The sequence below is a fragment of the Hyperolius riggenbachi genome, chromosome 6 (assembly GCF_040937935.1).
Source record: "Hyperolius riggenbachi isolate aHypRig1 chromosome 6, aHypRig1.pri, whole genome shotgun sequence".
In the NCBI taxonomy this organism is placed as follows: domain Eukaryota; kingdom Metazoa; phylum Chordata; class Amphibia; order Anura; family Hyperoliidae; genus Hyperolius; species Hyperolius riggenbachi.
The window spans coordinates 356,499,665-356,516,678 of NC_090651.1; the positions used below are offsets into that span (position 1 = coordinate 356,499,665).

At 47.8% G+C, this 17,014-nt stretch overlaps 1 protein-coding gene across 16 annotated transcripts in view; it reads right to left on the bottom strand.

The window, feature by feature from the left end:
* Window positions 1–17,014, bottom strand: part of UBR4 (ubiquitin protein ligase E3 component n-recognin 4) — a 185,801-nt gene that overhangs the window by 31,070 nt on the left and 137,717 nt on the right. For 11 of the 16 annotated variants that reach the window (XM_068241725.1, XM_068241727.1, XM_068241726.1 and 8 more), the window contains 6 exons: window positions 16,124–16,214; window positions 12,548–12,675; window positions 9,459–9,566; window positions 9,254–9,373; window positions 5,166–5,356; window positions 4,219–4,392 (listed from right to left, as the gene is read on the bottom strand). In XM_068241725.1, the coding sequence (XP_068097826.1) occupies window positions 4,219–4,392; window positions 5,166–5,356; window positions 9,254–9,373; window positions 9,459–9,566; window positions 12,548–12,675; window positions 16,124–16,214 (812 nt within the window). The remainder of the gene's footprint in view (window positions 1–4,218; window positions 4,393–5,165; window positions 5,357–9,253; window positions 9,374–9,458; window positions 9,567–12,547; window positions 12,676–16,123; window positions 16,215–17,014) is intronic. The other 5 variants (XM_068241728.1, XM_068241722.1, XM_068241718.1 and 2 more) reach the window with 1 other exon arrangement.

Consider the following 17,014-nt stretch of genomic DNA (forward strand, 5'->3'; position numbering starts at 1 on the left):
GATTGACGGGTGATCAGTGGGTTATTACCCGGAATAACAGATGTAAATATTGCACGGGCGAATTGATAAGGGGGGGGTCTGAGGGCAATCTGAGCGTGTGGGCAGGTGATTGGGTGCCCGCAAGGGGCAGATTAGGGTCTAATCTGATGGGTAACAGTGACAGGTGGTGATAGGGGGTGATTGATGGGTAATTAGTGGGTGTTTAGAGGAGAGAATAGATGTAAACAATGGATTTGGGAGGTGATCTGATGTCGGATCTGCGGGCGATCTATTGGTGTGGGGGGGTGATCAGATTGCCCGCAAGGGGCAGATCAGGGGCTGATTGATGGGTGGCAGTGACAGGGGGTGATTGACGGGTGATTGACAGGTGATTGACAGGTGATTGACAGGTGATCAGGGGGGATAGATGCATACAGTACACGGGGGGGGGGGGTCTGGGGGGGGGTCTGGGGAGAATCTGAGGGGTGGGGGGGTGATCAGGAGGGAGTAGGGGGCAGATTAGGGACTTAAAAAAAAAATAGCGTTGACAGATAGTGACGGAGTGATTGATGGGTGATTAGGAGGGTGACTGGGTGCAAACAGTGGTCTGGGGGGTGGGCAGGGGGGGGTCTGAGGGGTGCTGTGGGCGATCAGGGGGCAGGGGGGGGGGGAAATCAGTGTGTTTGGTGCAGACTAGGGTGGCTGCAGCCTGCCCTGGTGGTCCCTCGGACACTGGGACCACCAGGGCAGGAGGCAGCCAGTATAATAGGCTTTGTATACATTACAAAGCCTATTATACACTGTTGCAGCGGCGATCCGGATGCCAGTAACCCGCCGGCGCTTCCGAACGGCCGGCGGGTTACGGCGAACGGGGGGCGGAGCCAGTCCCCGGCGGCTGATCGCGTCACGAATGACGCGATCGCCGCATAGCCACTCCCGCAGCCGCCCCCGCCGATGGGCGTATTGCGGTCGTTTGGGCCCGGACTTTGCCGCCGCCCATCGGCTGGGGGCGGTCGTTAAGTGGTTAAAGGCCCATACACACGTCGGATTTTTTTAAACGACGGGTTATTTGGACGTCCGCCTGCCGGATCGCTCAAGACCAGTCTTGTCACCTGAGCGACGGACTGTACACACGCCCGATTTGACGTCCGGACGACTGAACGACGGGACGTCCAAAGCCCCATGCAGCCATCCTGTGCCCTCGTAGTCACTCACTGCTGCTCCAGTCCCCCGCCGCCAGCTAGTTAAGTTTTTGCCGACCTCAGGGTCGGCTGGCCGCATTGCGTCCATTTTTACGCATTTCCGCTGATGCAGGAACAGCAACACATACATTTTTACGCGTTGGTGGTTTAATGCGTAAAAATGTACGCATTGAACCACTAACACGTAAGAATTTATGTGTTGATGTTCCTGCATCAGTGGGAATGCATACAAATGGATGCAATGCGGCCAGCCGACCCTGAGGTCGGCAAAAACAAAACTAGCTGGCAGCGGGGGACCTGAGGATTAGTGAGTGACTACAAGGGAACAGGATGGCTGCATGGGGCTGGTAGAAGCCCCAGGTAAGTGAAACTTTTAGTCAGCCATGTTATTTTTGAGGAATACTAAAGACTTTTGCTCTTCTCGACCAGGCACAAATTATAAAAATACATTATGGGAATGCTTACGGATCAAACTTAATAGAACCTGTGAAAATCTACAACAATCAGATCCACAGAGCAGCTGCAGGTAGGAGTTAAGGTGGCCACACACCATACAATTTTTAAAATACAGTGGAGGAAATAATTATTTGACCCCTCACTGATTTTGTAAGTTTGTCCAATGACAAAGAAATGAAAAGTCTCAGAACAGTATCATTTCAATGGTAGGTTTATTTTAACAGTGGCAGATAGCACATCAAGAGGAAAATCGAAAAAATAACCTTAAATAAAAGATAGCAACTGATTTGCATTTCATTGAGTGAAATAAGTTTTTGAACCCCTACCAACCATTAAGAGTTCTGGCTCCCACAGAGTGGTTAGACACTTCTACTCAATTAGTCACCCTCATTAAGGACACCTGTCTTAACTAGTCACCTGTATAAAAGACACCTGTCCACAGAATCAATCAATCAAGCAGACTCCAAACTCTCCAACATGGGAAAGACCAAAGAGCTGTCCAAGGATGTCAGAGACAAAATTGTAGACCTGCACAAGGCTGGAATGGGCTACAAAACCATTAGCAAGAAGCTGGGAGAGAAGGTGACAACTGTTGGTGCGATTGTTCGAAAATGGAAGGAGCACAAAATGACCATCAATCGACCTCGCTCTGGGGCTCCACGCAAGATATCACCTCGTGGGGTGTCAATGGTTCTGAGAAAGGTGAAAAAGCATCCTAGAACTACACGGGAGGAGTTAGTGAATGACCTCAAATTAGCAGGGACCACTGTCACCAAGAAAACCATTGGAAACACATTACACCGCAATGGATTAAAATCTGCAGGGCTCGCAAGGTCCCCCTGCTCAAGAAGGCACATGTGCAGGCCCGTCTGAAGTTTGCCAATGAACACCTGAATGATTCTGTGAGTGACTGGGAGAAGGTGCTGTGGTCTGATGAGACCAAAATAGAGCTCTTTGGCATTAACTCAACTCGCTGTGTTTGGAGGAAGAAAAATGCTGCCTATGACCCCCAAAACACCGTCCCCACCGTCAAGCATGGGGGTGGAAACATTTTGCTTTGGGGGTGTTTTTCTGCTAAGGGCACAGTACAACTTAATCGCATTAACGGGAAAATGGACGGAGCCATGTATCGTGAAATCCTGAACGACAACCTCCTTCCCTCTGCCAGGAAACTGAAAATGGGTCGTGGATGGGTGTTCCAGCACGACAATGACCCAAAACATACAGCAAAGGCAACAAAGGAGTGGCTCAAGAAGAAGCACATTAAGGTCATGGAGTGGCCCAGTCAGTCTCCGGACCTTAATCCAATAGAAAACCTATGGAGGGAGCTCAAGCTCAGAGTTGCACAGAGACAGCCTCGAAACCTTAGGGATTTAGAGATGATCTGCAAAGAGGAGTGGACCAACATTCCTCCTAAAATGTGTGCAAACTTGGTCATCAATTACAAGAAACGTTTGACCTCTGTGCTTGCAAACAAGGGTTTTTCCACGGAGTATTAAGTCTTTTATTGTTAGAGGGTTCAAAAACTTATTTCACTCAATGAAATGCCAATCAGTTGCTATCTTCTATTTAAGGTTATTTTTTCGATTTTCCTTTTGATGTGCTATCTGCCACTGTTAAAATAAACCTACCATTGAAATGATACTGTTCTGAGACTTTTCATTTCTTTGTCATTAGACAAACTTACAAAATCAGTGAGTTGTCAAATAATTATTTCCTCCACTGTATATGTTCAATTCAAGAATAGCAATACATTTTTCTGACTGATCGTAGCATTTCAAAAATCTGACTAATGTACCACACACACACTACATTTTTCCTTAACCTCCTTGCCGGTTATCCCGAGCTCAGCTGGGGGTAACCTGCGCAGGAGGATTTCTCAGGCCCCGCTGGGCCGATTTGCATAATTTTTTTTTTTGTTACAAGCAGCTAGCACTTTGCTAGCTGCTTGTAACACCCGATCGCCGCCGCGTCGCCCCCCCCCCCTCCAGACCCCTTGCGCAGCCTGGCCAATCAGGGTCAGGCAGCGCTGGGGGGTGGTCCAAGATTCCCTGTGACGTCCATGACGTCGGTGATGTCATCCCGCCCCGTCGCCATGGCGACCGGGGAAGCCCTGCAGGAAATCCCGTTCTCAACGGGATTTCCTGCATACTCTGATCGCCGAAGGCGATCGGAGTGGGTGGGGGGATGCCATCGCTCAGTGGCTATCATGTAGCGAGCCCTGGGCTCGCTACATGATTCAAAAAAAAAAAAAAAGTTCCACGCTGCCTCCTTGCCGGATTTTTTAGACCGGCAAGGAGGTTAATTATAATAAAAATGATCGGCAACTGAGAAAATTGCTTGGGTGTATATATTAATAAATTGAAAATCTACCACATACCATTACATTTTCATAAAAATGATCAGACAAAAATTACCATTGCCGATCAACTTATATCGAATAAAAACTGGAAATCCGATCGGATTTGTTGCTCAAAAACAAACAAACAATTTTTTTGAGAAATCCGATCGCTTATCAAATTGCAGTAAAATCGGATCATTTTATTGTATCGTGTGTGGCCACCTTAAGAGGCGGGCTTACTTCTTGGCACTGGGGATATGCTTCTTCATGTAGTCCAGAGCGTTCTGAGTGATTCCCTTCTGCAGGATGAGATCCTTCAGCTGATGCCCATTGCTGTTATTCTTGATACCGGCTGCGATCTTACAGAAACAGTCCAGGAAGACCTTGTCATCCGCGCAGTGCTCATCATCATACCTGGAGACAGCAGACACTGTTATTTACCCAGAATGCACTGCGGGGTCGCCCAGTCACATGACTGCCACCAACACTCTAAAACCAGTTATAAAACATACTATCCCCTGCAGTTACAGTGTTTCCCCGAGAATAAGGCAGCGTCTTCTATTAATTTTTGCACCAAAAGATGTGCTAGGGCTTATTTTCAGGGGATGTCATATTTCTATAAACACACAAGTTCCTGTGCTGTGTGTCCTCCTGCCTTCCCCACTGTGCCACCTATTCCTCTGCTGGATCCACCTTTTGTGTGCCAGTGTCCCCCTTGTACCTTTAGTGCCCTCCTGGTGTCCCTCTCTGTCCCTGTCCTCCTGTGTCCCACTCTGTCCTCTGCTGTCCCTCATGTCCTCAGATATCCCCCTGCATCCTCTTGAACCCAGCTCCATGCCGTATCCCATGGCCTCAGATGTCCCACTGCCTCCTCTTCTTCCCCCCAGCTACATGTCACTGGGTCCCCGAGTGTCAGCCTATGGGCACTAGTCGCTGAGTAGCAGAGAGTGCAGTGATTGGCCCAATGACAGAGCCAAGGTCCCGCCTGCAAGATCATGGACTCCAGTAATAACACAAGTTGCCATACTTTTTCCCCATACTACCACCAGGGGCTTACTTTCTGGGTAGGGCTTATATATCAAGCAAGCTCAATATTCCTGCTAGGGCTAGCTTGCGGTACATTAAATTGTGAGGAAACAGAGTAGCAAATGTTTCTGTTTTTTAGGCTACACAGACAGACCACCTACTTCTCGAAGGTGCAGTACGGTTTGAATCGGTCCACCAGGATCTGCATTTTCTCCGTCTCCCCGAAGGACAGATAGGGGATGATCCGCAGTAGCCCCTGCAGCACACTAGGGTTAGAGCGAACAAATGTGCTGTTTATCTGATCAAGCAGCATCACCAGCTGGTCCTTGTCTCCAGTAAGTAACAAATTTCCCTACAAGGAAAATGAGAAAAAAAAATAACTTAGAGGTATTTGCCATTGAGATAGAGATGGGCATAGAATACCTAATAAGCATGTGTCGAAACCATAAGCAAAATGCACATGAGCTTTTTTTCACAGTGGGTGGGAAAGAATTACACTGCCACCTACTGGCTGTAAGTACTGACGGTGTATTCGTGCATCTGTGTAGAACTATTATGGAATACTATTGGTTCTATTAGGTCTCCTGGTTCTCTGAAAGCTGATCACAAGTTCTGTGCCATGATCTTTGACTCACTACTCCTCCTATAGTTTGAGGCTTATTCACACAAATGCTTTGGAGGCTTGTTCTTCTGCCAAGAAACCATTTCTTTACCAGTGACAGCTATGCCACCTCAATGAGATCTTTACGGACTGTTCCCCTGGGCTGGTTACAGGTAATGGAGCACATCCAAGATAAAACACAAACAAAATGTAATCGGTGTGTGCTGTCTAGTCCCCCGTCTATCCACGCACCTGTATCTTGCTTATTCGTGTGCCGAAGGTCAAAGCTACCACGGCGATGTCACATGACCCTGGCCAGTAGATGTACTCAAGATGAATGGACTACATCTTCCGGCGCAAACAGCGCAGGCCAGGGCAGTGAGACAACGCCACAGCTGCTTTGAACTGCGACACGTGAAAAAGCTGAAGTCTGACTGGATTAGCAGCATGCTTGTCTCAGGGTTGTGATTCAGACATTACTGCAGCCAAAGAGGTCAGCAGGGCTTCCAGGCAGCCGGTATTGTTTAACAGGAAATAAATATGGCAGCTTCCTTATGCCTCTCACTTCAGGTGTCCTTTTAGGATGACAAGGTAAAGCCGCAGCAGTTTAGGGCTGGCAAACACTTTCTAAACGTGAAACGTGCTCGTCTCTGTGTCAGTTCCCTGTATCAGACAGCCGTGCGTCGGGACAAAGTTCAAGTGATGGTGGTGCTCTGCCATGTCGTGGTAGACAGTGGATATGGGCCCCTATCATTTAGGCTTGTGTTAAAGAACAAGTGACACCTATGCTAACCTAGAAATAAAAAAAACACATATATATGTAGACAATTGTAGTTCTACTTACAGATGTACTGCACAGTCCACATTATGATTCCCATGAATTTTATAAAGGAAAATCAGAGAATCCTATTCTAGACAGTTTCCATCTTGGTTACCTTTGAATAAAGCTAATCCAGACATTTTCTCCCTCACTCTTTTTTCTCCTCTTGCTAACTGTGTATTCGTTACCTGCCCTCCTCCCAGAGCCTCCAGACACTCCCACCGAGGTCTATACTAGGAAGTGCACTGTCTTATGTTATTAGAAGGAGGGGGAAATCAAGGGAAGAGGAGGAATATATTATAGATAAAAAGATCCCCCAACATGCAACTGTTTTGGCAGCCAATGGCAATTAAAGGGCCAGTGCTCCTAACGTATGTGATAACTTTAAACCATAACAACAGAAAAAGTTTTGAAAGTTTTGAATGCAGGATTAGCATCTATCACTTAATACACTCAGACCAGTTGCTGATGAAATTCGATTTTTATGGTGACGATACCGCTTTAATGAGGTCTGCACTCCAGCCTGTATCGCACCTCCCCTGGCCGGCCTCAGATTTTCGAGGAGGAAAGTTTGATCAGAAGATACATTTCTAAAAGATGGTCAGAAGATGCCAATAACTTTCGTATGCAGATTGGAATTGGGCTTGTTCAAATCTTCAGGAAGTGCAAGTTGCATACAATTTGCATGCGTGCTGGAATTCTTTTAAAGATGGATTGTCAGCCACAAAATCAAATTCCATTTACCCACTGTTTTTTTTTTTTTTTTTTTTATTATCCAGCCTGCAACCTGACCCTGCATTGCAAACATTCCAATATAATCAGAAATGTTTGAAAAACTATTTGGCCCATTGCCGACAAGAAGGAAGCTTGTTATCACCCCTCCCACATTCCTGATCCTCACTGAATGGCTGAGGGCAGTTCAGTGTCACATGAGGCTAAAATGTAAACTTGCTGTGCTCACATGTTTATAACGCAAGCTAGCTAGAGAAGATTTTAGGAGAAAAAAAAGTAAAGGCTGGTTCACACAAGCTTCTGCTGAGCTTTTGCTCAGCGTCTCGTTCTAACGCCAGGTTTGACAGGCTTTAACCCCCTTGCCGTTCCAATTATTGCGGCAAAGGGGCAGCACAGCACTTTATTTATTTATTTTTTAAATCATGTAGCTAGTCTAGCGCTAGCTACATGATAGCCGCTGAGCAGTGGTATCCCCCCCCCACCCACTCCGATCGCCTCCGGCGATCTGCGCAAGCAGGAAATCCCATTCAGAACTAGTGCTAGCTGCGTGCAATAAAAAAAAATAATTGTGAAAATCAGCCCAGCGGGGCCTGAGCAATCCTCCTGCGTGGGATACCCCGAGCTCAGCTAGGGATAACCGGCAAGGAGGTTAACAGCTAAGTGTTTAAAGGAGTTATCAGGCAAAAAAAAAAATGAGTTTCACTTACCTGGGGCTTCTCCCAGCCCCATGCAGCCCATCCTGTGCCCTCGCAGTCACTCACAGCTGCTCCAGTCCCCCGCCACCAGCTAGTTTTGTTTTTGCCGACCTCACGGGCGGCGGGCCGCATTGCATACATTTTTACGCATTCCCGCTGGTGCAAGAACATGAACACATACATTTTTACGCGTTAGTGGTTTAATGCGTATATTTTTACGCATTGAACCACCGACGCGCAAAAATTGTATGTGCATTGTTTCCGTTTTGCGTCCATCACTATTTACAAGTTTATAAGTTAAAAAATGTTCGTAGTATACCCCCTTCAAATGCATATTTAAAAAGTAGGTAAAAAAAAGTAGGTAACTATTTATGGTTTTTTATGTTTGTTTGTTTATTTATTTAATTTTTTTTTTTTTAAATGTTTCCATTATTTTATTTGGGTAATATTTTGTTGTGGGAAATAAACAGTTAATTTTTAATGTTATATGAGTAAATTGTAATGTAAAAAATATGTAGATGTAGTTTTACTATTTGGCCACAAGATGGCCACCTTCAGTTTTTTTTTACCCTCCTTGTGCTTCTCGCTAAGCGGAAGTACAAGGGGGATGCGGAAATTTTTCCGGGCAGAAAAACTGAAGCCTCTTGTAAGAGCGCTGCGGGGGGCACGGATCGGTGATTGGGAACCATGTTCCTGTTCCCTGGTCCCAGGGCTACCTGGGGACACCACAGGAGCGTGGCACCGCAGCCGCCCGGACGTGAGCTTCACGCCCGGGTAGCAGAAACGGTTAATGTCTTTTGAAGGCTTTTAATGGCTTTCAGGAGAGTGTTGCGTTTTCTGGGCTTTTGCAGGAAGTGAGTGTAGGAAAAAGGCTGGTATTTGGGCTTTTGTTGGCTTTTAGTGGCTTTTGCTGGCATTCAAAAGCAAAAAGCTGCATGTTGCTTTTGAGATGAGACGTCGGGATCCACTACCAAGCTTTCATGAAAGCCTGCAAGAGATCCTACAAAATGCTCCCATTCACTACAGTAGGTGATCCCTAAAAACGTTAATTATTATAAAATTATTTAGAGGCTTGCAAGTGCTTCAGGCCAATGTTGGCACTTTTTTTATTTATTACATTTCCCTGCTTCTAATTAGTACTGCAATACTGTCTATTTAAGGCCACTTGTCACTAGGGGTCAGTGTGAGACAACAACATAGGACTTCTGCTTTCAGTTTCTATATTTTCTGCTAGTAGAGAGTGATCAAAGCATTCCACGAATTTACAGCACAACGAGTTCTGCCAACTGAGGTCAAAAGCAATGCACTTACCTTAAACAAGATAACTATTGAAATTGGCAATGGGATTAGTTTTGCATTATAAGTTAACATTACAGTGACATATCCTGGCAAGCATATTACCTTGTCCTCGCTCAGCGGTTCAGCGTTGGACTCATCCAGGATGATCTCCATGATGCTCAGGACCTGCTCAGCGACGGCGGCCCCTCCGCTGTCCTTACTCTCCTGTTCCGCCACCAGGGCCTGAGGGAGACAGGAAACGCTCATCAACCGTTACCCGCCTAAATTACAGACCACAAGCAAGAGCGCCGATGTGGGCGGGACTTACTAGATTCAGTGTGCCGAGCATCACGTTCAGCGTATTCATCTCCAGCTTCACCAACTGCTGCCGATTCACTTTCACCTTCACACAGTAACTGAAGAGCTTGAGAAGAACCTGAGAAAAATCAATGTGTCATTAGAAAAATCAATGTGCCATTAGAAAAATCAATGTGTCACTAGAGCAGTGGTTCCCAACCTTTTCCGGGCCGGGGAACACTTTCTGACCATATTTTTCTCCGGGGAACGGCGGCGCGGGTGTTTGCGCGACCTAGTGGACAGTGCCGTGCTATTGGGGGGGGGGGCGGCTGCATAGCTAGCATAGTTGCCCCAGTATAGGGAGTTTAGTTGCCTCAGTATGGTTAGTATAGTTACCCCAGTATAGTGCCCCAGTATAGCTAGTATAGTGCCCCAGTATAGCTAGTATAGTCCCAGTATGGATAGGTAGTGCCCCAGTATAGCCAGTAAAGTGCCCAGTATAGCTAGTATAGTACCCAGATAGCTAGTATAGTGCCCAGTATAGCTAGCATAGTGCCCAGTATAGCTAGCATAGTGCCCAGTATAGGTAGGTAGTGCCCCAGTATAGTGCCCAGTATAGCTAGTATAGTTGCCCCCAGTATAGCTAGTTTAGTTGCCCCCAGTGTAGGTAGTTTCGTTGCCCCCAGTATAGCTAGTTTAGTTGCCCCCAGTATAGCTAGTACAGTTCCCCCCAGTATAGATGCCCAGGAGGGGGGGAAGCAGCGCTAGAAGGAGGGGCAGTGAAGGCAGCGGTGGGGAGGGGGGAAATATCCCCCCCCTCCCTCACCTGGGACCCCTCCTTCTGCTCTCTCCCCCTCCGTTTAGCGGTGGCAAGTGCGGCTCGGCGGCGGGGAGGCATACGGAGAATTACTCACCACTTCTGCGTTCCAAGCGCCGGCAACGTCATGTCGTCACACATCTCCGCCTTCAATACCGCCCACTGTGCTTCCGCTAATCAGGAAGAACAGTGGGCGGCATTGAAGGTGGAGATGTGTGACGACATGACGTTGCCGGTGCTTGGAACGCGGAAGTGGTGAGTAATTCTCCGTATGCCTCCCCGCCGCCGAGCCGCACTTGCCACCGCTAAACGGAGGGGGAGAGAGGCAGAAGGAGGGGTCCCAGGTGAGGGAGGGGGGGGATATTTCCCCCCTCCCCACCGCTGCCTTCACTGCCCCTCCTTCTAGCGCTACTTCCCCCCTCCTGCACCCTAAAGTAGGTACAGGTCTGGCGAGAGGCCAGACCTGTACGGCACACCAGGCAACATGCCGCGGCACACTAGTGTGCCGCGGCACACTGGTTGGGAAACACTGCACTAGAGAAACCACATGGGAATCACAAATATACTGTATATATATTCAGGTTTCTGGCCAATCACAGCCTGATGGTTCCATGCAGAGGAGTAACTAGAGCCCACGGGCCCCAGTGAAAATGGCAAGAGGCCCTCTCCTTTGGACCCTCCAAGGTATAACAACTTCCCGATCCTCACAAGTGGCCAGTAAAATACTCACATCTCCTCCCCCCCCCCCCCCAGGAGAGGGAGGGGGCATAAGAACGGTGCCTCTGCACGTCACGAATCATGGGGGGCCCGGGTAGTGTGTGTGTGTGCGTGTGTGGTGTGTGTGTGTGTGTGTGTGTGTGTGTGTGTGTGTGTGTGTAGGTATGTGTGTGTGTGTAGGTATGTGTGTGTGTGTAGGTATGTGTGTGTGTGTAGGTATGTGTGTGTGTGTAGGTATGTGTGTGTGTGTGTAGGTATGTGTGTGTGTAGGTATGTGTGTGTGTGTGTGTGTGTGTGTGTGTGTGTGTGTGTGTGTGTGTGTGTGTGTGTGTGTGTGTGTGCGTGTGTGTGCGTCTGTGTGTGTGCGTCTGTGTGTGTGTGTGTGTGTGTGTGTGTGTGTGTCTGTGTGTGTGTGTGTGTCTGTGTGTGTGTGTGTGTGTGTCTGTGTGTGTGTGTGTGGTGTGTGGAGGTGTGTGGTGTGTGTGTGTGTAGGTGTGTGTGTGTGTGTACCTTGTAACTGTGTGTGTGTGTGTGTGTGTACCTTGTAACTGTGTGTGTGTGTGTGTGTGTACCTTGTAACTGTGTGTGTGTGTGTGTGTGTACCTTGTAACTGTGTGTGTGTGTGTGTGTGTACCTTGTAACTGTGTGTGTGTGTGTGTGTGTGTGTGTACCTTGTAACTGTGTGTGTGTGTGTGTGTGTGTGCGTGCGTGCGTGTGGTGTGGTGTGTGTGTGTACCTTGTAACTGTGTGTGTGTGTGTGTGTGTGTGTGTGTACTGTGTGTGTGTGTGTGTGTGTGTGTGTGTGTGTGCGTGCGTGCGTGCGTGTACCTTGTAACTGTGTGTGTGTGTGTGTGTGTGTGTGTGTGTGTGTGTGTGTGTGTGTGTGTGTGTGTGTGCGTGTGTGTCCTGCAGCGCTAGAGAAGGTAAATATTGCTCTGCTCCCTTTGAGACTCTGCATGCAGCAGGGAGGAGTTTGGATTCCAGCCCCCCGCCCAATTCAGAGTAGAGTATTATATTTGCTTGCTCTGATGCCGCATTGGATCTCCTCAGTTCTTCCAAGTAGCCGCAAGCTCTCTGCTTGCATTGCTCTGGCTACCGATACATATTGGATGACCAGGATCCAGGGGTATGCAGGACAGAACATGCAGCTGCTGGGAAAAAGCAGCCCTAACGCAGCGCTGGAGTCCCTAAAATATTACACTACTCACTGCTCTGCAGCCAGTGGTGTAGCTAAGGAGCTATGGACCCCCGCCCCAAGCACTCTATGCATAACTGATATGGCGTACCAAAACCTGCCAAGGACAACCACAGTGTCGGGGGGGAGACAGTGTGTTAAGGCTTACTACTATTCAAAGAATCTATAGAAGTGATTATTACCAGCACAGGACCAAAAGAGAGCCAATACTGTGATAGCGGGTGGCCCCTTCGCTTGGGCCCAAGGGCCCCAATGCAGTCGCTACCTCTGCACCCCCTATTGCTACGCTACTGTGTGCAGCAACTCTACAGAAGCGGCAGGAAGGCTGTATTTTTCATACATGGTTTCACCCCATAAAGTGTAAGAACTACACGGTATGGGTCAGACTCACTGTCAGCAGGTGACGACCCTGTTTGAAGTCCTTGATTCCGGCCAGACGGTTCAGCATGCACTCCAGACCTCCGCACTGCGCCATCACACCAGCCATTTTGTACACTTCCTCCTCATCCTCCTCCTCATCTGTCAGCAAGGAACAGACAGTCTTTGTAATCACACAGAGATTAGACAAGACACACAATTTATATTTGTGCATTTCTAGTGGCAGACTCAAACCTCTTCAGGGCTGCAGCTACTTAGGGCGTGCTCCATGGGCGGCCACAATCATTAGGGGAGCCTTGCCCAAACACTCCTTACTGTTTTGGTTCTGGCTTGAGCTAAGATTCAAACCCTAAAGTGCAATTTAGCCCAAAAAGTTTTGCAGATTGGTAGCAAAGGGTAAAGTTGTGGTAGGGGCATTAAGATTTTGAGCTCCACTGAGGAAAAGTAATGTGAAATTTAGGGTGCGCTAAAGGGGGGGGGGGGGTTGCGGAGAGGCGGGAAGAGAGAGAGAGAGAGAGAGAGAGAGAGAGAGAGAGAAAGGCAAGAGACAGAGAGAGGGCGAGAGAGAGTGGGAAGGTTCCCAGCATGGCTAGCACTGCACCTGGTACCTTGCCTAGGCAGCATGCAACGGGGAGGGGCTAATTACATAAATAAGGAAAAGATGCTTTGTTATTTAAAGGGAACCAGAGAGGATGCAATATACATACCTGGGGCTTCCTCCAGCCCCATACGCACGGATCGCTCCCACGCCGCAGTCCTCCTCTGCCTGGAACCGCCGCCACCGGGTCCCGTCATTGCCGCGAGTCGGCAAGTCGGCCGCGGCCAATTCTCCGCATCACCGGGTTCTCTCCCCATACTGATACGCATGTGGCCGCTAACTGCGCAGCCGCATGCGTACATGTATGGAGGGAGCCCCTGTGATGCGGACAATTGGCCGCGTCCGCCGGAAGTGACGGGCCCGGTACCGGCGGATCCAGGAAGCGGAGGATGGCGGCGTGGGAGCGATTCAGGCTTATGGGGCTGGAAGAAGCCCCAGGTATGTATAAAATCTTTTTCTTTTTCCACCCCCCGTTCCTCTCTGGTTCCCTTTAAAGAGAGACTGAAGCAAACAAAAATTGCTATTTTTACCTGGTGGTTCGCTTAAGTACTCTCAGTAGATGTAAACCACTACATCCCCGAGCCAAAACGAGGGCTTTAGACCCCCCAAATCCCCAGGTGGCAATTCGGGCAGCGCTTCCTGAAAGAGGCCGAGCTTTCTGCTGTAGCTCTGTCTCTACGGATGTCAATCGCCGTGGATCGCTGCCTCTTCCCGCCCCTCTCAGTCTTCCTTCACAGGGAGAGGCGGAGATCCGCACAGCGATTGACGTCAGCAGAGGCAGAGTTACAGCTCAAAGCTCTGCCTCCCTGGGCAGCAAAAGCCACGACCAAGAAAGTTGTGAATGTTTGCCCCGGGATTTGGGAGGTTATAAACTCCTCATTTTGGCTCTGGGATGCGGCGGTTTACATCAAATGAGACTACTGAAGCTAACTACCAGATAAAAATAGCAATTTTTGCTCGCTTCAGAGTCTCTTTAAAAAAAACTTAAATATACCCATAATTATAAATATCAATATGGGAGCAATGGGAGTAAATATTAAAAATACTTTAAATAAAGTAACTCTTCAACATTCAAACTAAAAGATTAACACAAAATAAAGGTAAAAAAATGGTATGGTCCTGTCAAGACTTCTAATTCAATGTTGTTCACATATGGGCGGATCTTCGATTGCCAGTGACATCACATCCCCATTTAAAATCTCCTTTTCGCGCCATGCAGGTGAATCAGTGTGATAGGCAGTACTGGTCACCCACACCAGGCAAACCCCGCCCACATGATGGCAGAAGAGAGTGATGAAACTTTACACCCCCAGAAGGAAAGGGGTGGGGACACAGGTTATTCCTTTATAGGGGTCTCCATCGGGCTGATCTGCTGCTACATGCAGGAAAAAGTTTAACAATTCATAATATTCATTACAACAGTATTTTTATATTCATCCACTTAAAGAGAAACAAGATTAAAAACAAAACAAAAAAACAGCCTGTACTGTAAAGCTCTGCGTTATTGCTGCCAGGATCGGCAGGAGTCAGGGGCAATAGCTCACCCACACACCCGTAATCATAAGGTCTGAAACTCTGCGCCCATCAGTAAAACCGCTGTGTTTTGTTTTTGTAAAGTTTTCCAAAATCTGTGTCCACTCCCTTCTTCGTCGCCTCGGTCCGCCCCCAGCTCAGCAGCTGTGGCCTAATAGGCTGCCACTGAGCAGGGGGTGGATCGAGGCAATGCAGGTGGAAGTGGCCACAGTTTTGGAAGACTATGAATAAAGATGGCTGCGGCAGCTTAGCTGATGGAGAAGGGTGGAGTTTCAGACCTCTAATGATTTACAGGCGAGTTATTGCTACTGGCACTGGCTGATCATGGCAACAATAACAAATAGCTTTACATTAATACCTCTTTCACCCTTAAAAACAATCTTGTTCCTCTCTAAACTGGAGTGATTAAGGTTTGGGTGGAGTTCCACCATAAAGGGGAACTTCAGCCTAAACAAACATACTGTCATTAAGTTACATTAGTCATGTTAATTAAAATAGATAGGCAATATAATCTCTTACCCAACCTGTTTTAAAATAACAGGCAAATGTTTGTGATTTCATGGGGGCAGCCATATTTTTGGTTGAAAGGACAGGGAACATGGGACACAGTTTCCAACTGTCCTGTTTCCTGATCCCCCCCCCCCCCCCCCCCCCCAGCTGCGTGCATTGGCTTCAAATATCAAATTTAAAAAGAAAAGGTTTGCACCAAAACAGCAGAACAAGATCATCATCAGAAATCCCAGCATGCTTTGCACAGCATCAGGAGAAAAAACGCCCGAGCAGTTTTCTTCTGCGCAGCTAAAAATGAGGCTTGGGTAAGAAAAACAAAGTTCTGATGCTGTGAAACTGATAAAGAAAACACCAGGCCTTTTCAGTGCTGCCGAGTAGATTTTTAATCTGGAGGTTCACTTTAAGTTAATGGCTACAAGCTGTGCAGCACAGGGCACCAGATGATTTTGCTGTAAATATTTCAAATATCTATCTGCCAATATTAAAACAGTGATGTCATGCAGTTATTAGAGGCGGCCAATGAGATACATATGTACATTAAAGCACACCTGAAGTGACTGGGACACGGAGGCGGCCATATTTAGCAGATTGCCTGGCTATCCTGCCTCCAATACATTTAGCCATAGACCCTGAACAAGCATACAGATCAGGTGTTTCTGACTGAAATCTGACAAGATTAGCTTGTTTTAGTATTCAGGTATGTGATTCAGACACTACTGACCTGAAAGATCAGCAGGATTGCCAGGAAACTGACATTGTTAAATATGGCAGCCTCCATATCCCTCATTGCAAGTTTCCTTTAAGTTTTCAATCAGAAATCTGCACTGGCCACCTCTATTCTTCATCTATTAAATTCCCCTTCACACATTTTTATTTCAGCGGGGAACACGGCTTCTATCCCACCACCTTTAGCAAATAACCCCCTAAGGAGAGCCCCCAATACTGCACCACCTGTGGTAGAGTCCAGCGATTCTATGAATTCCTCTGTAGCGTCTCCCAGAAGTCCTCTCATGCGATAGATTATCCTCATGGGCTCACCCTGATGACAAAACAGAGAAGTTAGGGAGGTCCGTACAGCTAAAGCCCACCAACCACTTCCTGTACAGATCACACCATTCAGACGGTCAGGCTGGGTACCCACTACGCCGCACACAAAGCGGTGAGCATCCGGCTAATCCTGAGCGTATAGGTTGTGCCCCGCCGCATGTCGGCCAACATATTCCCACTACATCCGTTCCACTCACTGCCACTCTTCAGGTCCTGCGCCGCTGCATGGGACAAGCGCCGGTACATAGACTGGATCCCAGCAGAAGCATCAGGCTTCCATTGGATTGCAAATGAAAATGAGAATCCTACTTAGCAACAGGTAGTATTCTCATTGGCTCACTGACTGGAGAACCAATAAAAAAACCTTCCTGTTGCTAGGAAGGCTTTCCATTGGTTTTGCTAATCCAATGGGAGCCTGATGCTTCTGCGGGACTTCGATCCATGTGCTGATGCTTGTTCTGTGCAGTGGAGCGAAGTAACGGTGGCAGCTGCAGACCAGAGATGACCGAATACACAGCAAGAGGTACGTAGAGCAGGAACGTGGTGACTAGCCTTAGTGAGAACGAACACAGTCCATTCTCATAGGCTTCCATTGATTCTGTCGGTAATCCGCTTCGGTGGCGATCCGAGAAAAATCGTGCAAGTACCAACTTTTAGTTTCGTTTAACACAACAGATCAAACAGATCTGCTGCAAGCCGCCAAGTGTGCACTACTCTGTTTTCCTGATACTGAAACTGTACTTCGTTTACAGATAATTGGAACCCAGCCTCACAGCTCTAGAGATTAAAGAG